Genomic DNA, 9,508 nt, shown 5'->3' with positions numbered 1-9,508 from the left:
CGAGAAATTGAGAGTTTGAATGCATGCTTTCAGAGCGTGATGAAGGCAAGTAACTTAGTTACGTAATCATGGTAATGAAGGCGCCTAGGCAGCGCGCCACGCGTACGCATGCACCCATAATCACAGTTGCATACTCTTGCCGTTATGGACTCTTGGTAGTAGTACTAGTAGTCTACAGTCAGTACAGACTAGAATTAGCGCCTTGTGGTGACAAGGTGACTCATTTTCGGATTTTCTTCAATCTCTCCCGGCCCTGCCTTTGGCCCTTTGGCGTTTGTAAAAATAATGTAGTTCAATTAGTCATGTACATGATCACTGTAGAGACAGTTTTTTTCTCTTTCAGATACTGATAGTAAAAGCAAGTATTCATTTTACCCATAGTATTAGCGACCTAGATAAGTTTACTGCTGCTCCATTTCGATAGCACGGATACAACGTCAGTCGTGTTGAGTGCTGTGAAGAAAGCGGTCATGTGGTGCCGCAATCCAGTGTTTCTACCTAGCGACGAGGTTGGCGATGAACGCGATCAGCTACAAGATGTTGAACAGCGCAAAGCTGAATGTGCCGCTAACTCTTCAAAGCAAGAGTCGGACGAACAGGACGAAGTGGCCGCATCGGGTGGGACTGAGCCCCAAGCTGAAAGGCGACCGAGTCAGGACAGTACGAATGTGGTGAAACCCCAGTTTGCATTGGCCAACAAGGATACAAAGAACCTCTGGGCGAAAAAGAAGTCCGAGGCTATAAAAGTGTACTTTACTGAAGATCATCCGAAACGTGATCGAGTGCTACCCATTGCCAGCGAATGGAGCCAACATTGTAGTATTTCATTCGTTGAAGTGACAGATCGAAGCGACTCGGAAGTGCGAGTGTCTTTCAAGGAAAAGGAGGGCTCGTACTCCCGTGTGGGGACGGATGCACTGAGGGTAAGTCATGCCACAGTTCCCGTGTGCAATAATGATACGTGATCATGTATGCATACATACAAGCAGGTACAGTCACAGTGTTACCAAGTGCCCTCTACCCCCATCCGTATTGCCCAGTGCCATTTTGCGGAATTTTTCAGCGTTTTCCGTACTCGTTTTTTCAGGTCAATATTCTCACTGATTATTAGTGTAATTTGGAAAAAAAACAATACACACAGACTTGCACATGCATGTCCATTGTCACACCGGCTGCACTTGCTGAATTTCCTGTAATTTCTCACCTGTATACTTCCTCCGCTAAGCAAAACTTCGTTGCATTTTTACACTTCAGTCCAAACTCCAAAGCATTCTATGACTACCAAAACACTTCGCCGAGTGGAAAACAAAAACGCTTTTTCCGGCATAATTCGATTGAAATCCGTACTGCGGACAAAACATCTTTTTTCCGTAAAAATACGGACAAATACGGGCAGTGGTAACACTGCAGTCATGTAGAGTTGTGCCCAATGAGGGACGCTATCACCCTCAGATGTCTTCTTTGCTTGTGCTCTTTGAACTCTTCATCAGGCGCGTGCACCGGGTCAAAAAAAGGTGGTTTCCAAAAAGTTCCGACCCCCATTTTGCAATAAGCTACTGACTGGATAAGGGAAGGACTTGGTGGGTGTCCAGTGTTGATTGGCGATCGCCACCTTTGTTTTATAAAGGGGCAGTGCGTGGACAGAGTTTCCACCGACAATTCTCGTCATCATAGAGTGTGCCAACGTCGGAAAAGTCATAATCTTCACCAAAAGTCAATCTTTTTGCAGCGGGCTCGTCATCAGTTTCGTCCTCTATTGTGAAACTTGGCTCGTCACAGTCTTGAACTTCAACTTGGCTGCTGCCTTCAGCAGTGCCGGTGGCGGAAGAATCCGACTCTCCGTCAGAAATTTCACGCTGTTTTTTTCCCAGAGAGCCGACAAAGTCTTCTGCTGAAAACTCATTGCCTTTGTCCTCAAAACCACAAACCTGAACAGTAATTTTACTAACAACACAAACAGCCGCTCGTACTCCAGTCCAAGACCAAAGCACCCACTTCAAGACCAAGATGAAAACACTGGTTTCCACTTTGGACATACATACATGTACAGGCGCGTGCTCGGCGATGGGCACGGGGGGGGCACGTGCACCCCCCAAACATTTTCAATCTGGGTAATTGCAATTGTAATGTATGCAAATATGCTCTAAAATTCAAGAAAGGTTGCAAACAAATTGCAGAAAATTGCCGAGGGGGGGGGGGGCTCCCCTCGGCTCCCGTGCACCCCCCTAGTTGGGGGGCCGAGCACGCCCCTGATGTACATGTATGCGACATGCCTACTGTCCACGCTTTGTCTTTGATGTCCTTGCACAAGCACAGTACACTGACAGTCTGTACAGCGTAGTCGAGTCCAGCAAAAAATACTGTATTTTCATCGCGCGTGAGTGGACATGTCACTAGCGCCGGTACCGTAGACTAGTGGCTGTGCCTGAACGCAACGTTACGTATAGCTCAGTTAGCTACGTACTGTCATGGACATGGAAATCCGGTCGATTGACCGGGGCCGGCGCCCTCAGCGCGTACAGAACGCTGCGTGAAGGGCACATGTTGATTCGATGCGACTATCACGCTGCAGCGCATAAATTGCATGTGTGTACCGCTTATCCACGGCTGCATGGCCAGCACCCTGGGGCCGCTAGACGTGCGACCGGATTTCCATGTCCACAACAGTAGGTCGAGCGCCAGTCACGTAGATGCATGCATTACGCACACTGTGACACTCTCTCTGTCTCTCTCTCTCTCTCTCTCTCTCTCTCTCTCTCTCTCGTTCACCTTCCCCGGCATGCGCGTTTTCAGATTCCTAAAGATGAGTGCACGATGAACCTTGCTGTGATTGACAAGTCAACTGTACTCCACGAATTTGGTCACGTGCTTGGTCTACTGCACGAACACCAGTCACCCATCAAGGGCATTGTGCTCTGGAACGTGCCCAAGGTGATGGCAGAGTTCACGGGGTCACCAAACTACTGGGATGAGGAGCAGATCCAGAGACAAATCCTGGAACCGTTCAAGGCGGATGATGTTACAGGCTCTACATACGACATGCAGTCCATCATGCACTATAGGTAAGTGTCTCCATGTAACTCAATGCTTTACTTTTTATATTTCAGGTGTAATCCTGATAATTCGAATCTCCAAATGCCAGGAAAAATCTTCTGATTATCCGGACATTCTAATTATCCAAACATGAACCCACAACACAATATGTATGTCAAAATGCTCCCATGTTCACGTAGAGTTGCGCTATGGACCTTAGATACAGATTTCACGGATACTGAACTGACCAGCACAGCCTGCTCATGCAAACTGAACTGATCATTACAGTGTATAGTGAACTTCGAATTACACTTTGCTTACTTCGAATTATCAGCACAAATCCCACACATTTTCTATGAAAGTGAAATCCGTGGAACTTCGAATTAACCGGACATGTCCGGTTCGAGGTTCGAATTATCAGAAAACTTTATGTGGGAATCGAATTGACAGAAATCAATCCTGGAAACACTTCTAATTAAGCGGTATGTTCGAATTAAGCCATATTCGAATTATCAGGATTCCACCTGTAAATAAAAAAATGAAGTGCTGCACTGTGTATTTCAGTATAAAAAATAAAATAAAGAATGGACTTGGATGGAGAGCCAAGGATAAATTTATATTAAATATAAAATGGACCAAGTAACTACGAGTTACGCTATAATTATAATGTCCACTAACACCACCAGGTACGAAACAATCAGCTCACGACACTGACCGACGGTACTGACGTCCTACAACTAACTAGCCGTTTAGTAACTGGTGGTGTTAGTGGACATTATAGCGTAACTTTTACATGTAGTTCCTTGGTCCATTTTTTATTTAATATATATTTATCCTTGGCTCTCCATCCGAGTCCATTCTTTATTTATTTTTTTATTTTATTTTTCTTTCTGAAATACACAGTCCAGCGGGGAACGGAATGGGAAGACTGAACCAATGGGGAGACATGACTATAGAGCGGGAAACCGGCGCAGCGTGTTGGTGAATTGGGCCTACCTCCTCCGACCATGGGTGGTGATTTGGGCCTACCTCCCCCGACCATGGGTCTCGGGATCAGCGGCAGGACCAAGCACCATATAGGCTGGATTAAGTTCATGCTTCGAGGTGAAATCATACTAAATATATTGGTACTGAATCTTCGAACAACTAGCTGTTTCAATCGTGTTCTTTATTATCAGCAGGGCTCTTAGTGTCTGGTTGAACAGATTGCGGTGAAGTCAAGTATTAGTAAGTGAAAGCATTTGCCAATCGGCTAAAGGCATCGTAGTGGGAGTTCAGTGCTAAAACCAAGTTCTTGACTCGATGCAAGGATGAACATATTATTATATTTATAACATATTAGTAAAACAGAGAGGTTTCAGGCTGTCCAAGAGTTTAAAAAAACACTTTTTCAGTTCTCTTATTGTTTGTTTAACTTATTAGTAGTTTGATTTCTTGACTTCTGTCCGTGTTCTGTACGTAAACTGTTGGTTGTCGTGCACAGATTTCCTAAAGGGTTGATATTGAGCATTGATGGGAGGCCGACACAGGATTCTGATTTTCCCGTGATATCAGAGCTTTCACCGACGGACAAACTCGTTGTGAGGAAACTCTACGGTCCTCCTGGCACAAAGCCAGCACCACCAAAGGAAGAACCGCAGACTCTGCCTGAAGATGCTGACAAGTCAAAGAGTAAGATTACCCTCCCTTTTAATAAAACATTCATCTCCATTCCTGAGACAACTGCTGGCGACTGCTGGCACTAAGAATAACCCAGTTAACCCAGAGCTCAGATTGATTGGCTGAACTGATCCCTATGCGGTCAAGTCAACAACAAGGCATGTCTATATCGGCACAAAGCATCCAAGGCAGCGTCTTTTAACTGCGAGACGGGGGCTTTCCACAAAGGCAGATGACTTTGAGGCAAACCAGACAGAATTCTGGCACTCTCTGTTTTGCAGTTTATAGCACTACAGGATGGTCAGGTTCAGCCATTGAGCAGCAGCAGCAGCAGCACTGCTATTTTTTGAAACTTTGACAATAGGCACTGTCTTCAAAATCCCTTGCTTAGCATGAATGAGATCTTACGCACTAGCTGCGCATCGCTCAATGCTGGTTTAGTGCGCTGAGCTGTGAATCATTGATATTTGCAGTAGAAGCACTTTCCGTTGCAATGGCCGTAAATCGTCCCAAGAAGTTTTTGTTTCGCTGGCCTATGAACTGAACATCTTACAAAGGCATTGATGGGGGAAGTGTCCCTATATATACAATTTTGTAATGTGTTTGTGAATTTGCTCCTACGTGCCTGATATTCATGAGTCTATGATGTCACACAGTCCCTGTGCACATGGTAGAACAAAACAGCTGGCTGCATCACCGCGGCTTGATAGAGTATATCAGCTGCTTGCTCAATTCCGTACGTACGATATCAACATGCTGATTGACTGCATCGAACCAGGACTGGAGCTTTGCGAGTGATTCGCACCAGTCTCGGAGAGATGCCATAAGGCCCAACTTCCTATTATTTTGCACTTTGCTGTTTCCTCTAGATCACATCAGCCCTGGAGAGGAAATGAAATTCACGTTCACAAGTGATCCAAAAGAAAAAAGAAAGTACACAATCGAGGTATGTGTGTGATAGATGTGTGTTTTCATGGGGGGGGGGGGGGGAGGGGGAGAGAGAGAGAGAGAGGTAGGGAGGAAGGGAGGGAGAGAAAGAGAGAGAGATGTGCTTCTAGACGTTCTGGGTACTTCCTCCGCGTCATTAAAATTGTCCCTACCCAGAGCGATTTTTCGAATTTAATTTGTCCACTCGAAGGGCAAAGAAATCAGCTAGAAATTGAGGCAGAGCATTGTCGACGGACCAAGCTTTAGTTTGTGACCTCCCGCTTCGCTGCACTTGCAGCTAAGGTTGACGTCTTCATCAGAGTTTGAGGCAGACCCTTCAGCACGGGCGTTCAAATTCAGGTCTAGAAACTTCGTTTTCATGCGATCCATGCCTCCAGGTGGCAGGCGATTAGGGCAAAGTAGCAATTTTTCAAGTACACTGCAACGACCTTCCAGCGAGATAGGGTAAGCAGTTTCGCAACTTCTGTCCTTGGCAAACGCTTTACTGATGTTGTTGGTGTTTTCAGACCTACTACATTCCCAGCAACATGCGCCACACGTAGCGCATTTTAGGAATTTGAGAACACTTTGTCCTTGCCATCGTCAACTTCAGAATTTAGAATTCAGGAGAGATACCAGGATTATTATACCCAAGCTTGCAGTCTTGATATATGCACACGGGAAAAATGTGGGACGGCACTAAAACCAGAAAAAAACGATACGCGCTCTGGGGCGGAATAGTGAGGAGAGCAATGGATTTGTTTGGTGCAGAAGAGAGCTCCGACAAAGTCTGAGACCACCACGGCTTCAGTAAAACGTAGACATTGCGCAGGAAGGGTCGCATTAATGTTCGAACACAGAAAACAGCGATTCTGACTGTCTGACTAAGACGAGAAACTCACAAACATTGCGATGTGCGAAGCGACAATTTTAATGACGCGGAGGTAGTACAAGTTAATTCCGATAAAAGAGTCCCGTCAGCTTTGAAAACTAGGTTATGGGTGGATAAAACCATGGTTATATGGAGAAGTTCAGCCCGACCTGCACCTACAGTCACTCCTGCCCGGACAGTTTAACAACCTCATTGAATGACGGGATGCAGCATGCATTTGGGACTGCGGAAATGTACGCTGCCAAGGCGGAATATCGTCATGAATGCGCATGTGGGATATGTACGCTGCCAAGGCGGAAAGTTGTGGTGCGTTCACGTGTCAAACAGGCTGGCCCGGCCAGGAGGTTTCTCGACTGCCTTCACTCAGGGTCCCAGTCAGTTTCTTGGATGTATGTAAACACACTAGGAATGCCCGCGACCCCAGATGGAGGCGGAATAGCTCGCTTTCCGGGTCTCATGCGGGTGAGAAATGAGCATTGCATGTGCAACCGTTGGGGGGGGGGGGGGGGGGGCGTTAAAGGTGTGTTCTGGACGATTTTCCGGTGTTTGTTGTTTTAACTGCTTAGACGACTGGCGATGAAGCTGACCTGGCACTCACCCTGTATGGTCCTGACATTGAAACACGTTTCATCGCTGCAGCCACTGATGGTGGTGAGGATGGTAACCCGCGTGTTGTGCACCCTCTTCTCCCCGCCAAGACCTACTATATTGTGATCAGGGCCTTTGCCAAAGGCGGAGCGTTTGCGCTGAGGATATCGACGGTTTTTCTAAATATCAAAGATTGTACGAACTTAGACGTTGCGACTTCGGCGGCTATCAACATGAAGTCAGTCAAGTCAGTCAAGTGTCAAGTTCGGCAAGAAGCGTGTGTTTCTAGTTGGAACAATCAACTTCATCAAATATTGTATTATTTATTTTATGGCTCAAATCTGAGTCAAAGGTTATTCTAGTACTTGAAATAGGTATATTCAAAAAGATTTTTCCAGATCTTTTGTTGACAGTAGACCAAGAGTGCTGTCCAGCGCTGTGGAGATTTTCCTAGTACACCGTTGGTCGTGTAGTTGCAGCATAGCTGAGGTGACCGACTGGGTTTACTGTGTTTGCCTTGACGAATGAGTCTTGCCGCCAGTATGCAGCCTTGCATGTGTCATAGACGAGAATGTGTATGTGGGTAGGTAGACGACTGATCACTGCTGCCAAGGCCAAGGTCAAGGGTTGTCGTCCCCGTGCTACACATGTTACATGTTGGCTCTCTGTTTGTCTTCACCTGGACGCATGTACAGTTATTAAACCTGTCAAGGCGACCACTCGGATAAGGCGACCACCTGTCCCAGGAGATCACTGCAGCCAGGACCAAGGGATGCTATTTCCAGTCAAATGCCACTGGGATAAAGAGACCACCTTGCTACAGAGACCCCACTTTGAAAGTCCCTTGAGCAGTCGACTAGACAAGTTTCACTGTATCATCATCTTCAGCCAATGTTTGGTTTCCTTCTATGTAGATACATGCAGATTAAGCCAGACATCTCACTTACAATAATGTTCCAAGTGCCAGTTGAGTTCTAATACGTTCACCATGCATGCATACCATGACATGAAAATATAAATGTGTCTCCGTGCTCGCCATGTTATTTTATATAGAAAGAAAGCAAACACAGCAATCATGGCAAAGCGGAAAATAGATTTTTTTTACAGAAAGTGATCACAGTACAAGTATACCTGTTGTATAGGGCATGCACAAGGCGTTAGGGCATCGAAGTGGGCTAGCCAAAATCCGCACACACTAAGTAGTTTATTGCTCATTATGTAGCATATACTGTAACACGTGTAGTTTTCCTCACTGTTTATTTCTATTGCATGATTTGCATCAGGAGATCCCCTCGACAGGCCATCGCCTCTGGGAGATCCTTTAAATAAAAATACTTCTTTGAAGTAATTATAAATAAAATAGTTAGTTGATGATAATGTAACTATGGATGTAGCATTCGTAGGCCTTGACGGATTATGCTAGCATAATTTTTCGCATAATTCCTTCCAGAATCGAATAATCGCATAATTCGAGGCAAATTGCATACGAATCGCATAAAATTGTAATAATCCGCCTGTTCGCATCAAATTCCATACAGTTGAACATGTTCTACAAGTACAAGTACAAGTAGATGCACTAGGATAGTAGGAAGTAGGTTTACGACTCCCTTGGCCTTGATGATATGTCCAGTCCACTACAATCAGTGATGGTCGTAGCCAGGTCGGACGATGCATTGACCCCGTTGAACTTTTGCTACTAGTACTACAGTACAACCTACTCTACAAAAAAATTCCCTTGTTATTTTGCACAGAACCATTTTGCATTAGCAGCGTATGTGAGCATAATGCGGCATAATATGGTAACTTTTACCATAAAAACAGCATAATTCTGCAATTTTTTCAGCAATGCGAAAAGCATAATTTCACGAAAATATTAGCATAATCCGTCAACAAGATGGTCAAGGCCTAAGCATTCGACGCATCACCCAGTGCACACTAGTCACAGAGCAGCACGCATCACCGTTGTTACAATAGCTTCACGCCTAAATAGGCAATCATCATACAACTGATAATGGTTCAATAGTGCTCGCGTCCTTAAGGTGGCAGTTCCCCTTTTCCGTATACTACACTCTTTGGACCAGAAGTCATGAACAGCTAGGAATATCCAAACCAAACTTGGCAGTGATGTTGAGGGTGTTCATACCTAGGTTCAGAATCATTTTTCACACATCTCACATATCTTGAAGTGCCGAACTTGCTCTCAGCCAAAATGCGTTCATATCGCACGTAGAGGGCAAGGATTGAGCCAAAAGAGAACAGAGGCTAATGGTACCCAGCAGTATTAATTTGCTCAGAACTCATGCAGACTGACAGCTCGAGGTGCTAAACTAGACTAAACCTTGCAAACATATGTACAGTGGAGCATTGTGATTTTCAATTTTACAGATCAGAAACGCGATGTTTACAGAT

General features: G+C 45.3%; 1 protein-coding gene across 1 annotated transcript; it reads left to right on the top strand.

Moving 5' to 3' along the window:
• Positions 1-334: 334 nt before the first annotated feature.
• LOC135809823 (uncharacterized) lies at positions 335-7,642 on the top strand. Its single transcript, XM_065323253.1, has 5 exons — positions 335-923; positions 2,794-3,062; positions 4,517-4,704; positions 5,562-5,638; positions 7,078-7,642. Exons 1-5 carry the CDS (start codon positions 471-473, stop codon positions 7,459-7,461), a joined length of 1,371 nt encoding a protein of 456 aa, XP_065179325.1. The 5' UTR covers positions 335-470; the 3' UTR covers positions 7,462-7,642.
• The last annotated feature ends 1,866 nt before the right edge of the window (positions 7,643-9,508 follow it).

This window comes from Sycon ciliatum, chromosome 2 (assembly GCF_964019385.1).
Source record: "Sycon ciliatum chromosome 2, ocSycCili1.1, whole genome shotgun sequence".
In the NCBI taxonomy this organism is placed as follows: domain Eukaryota; kingdom Metazoa; phylum Porifera; class Calcarea; order Leucosolenida; family Sycettidae; genus Sycon; species Sycon ciliatum.
The sequence above is the reverse complement of the archived record's forward strand: the minus strand, read 5'-3'. Positions and strand labels throughout refer to the sequence as shown.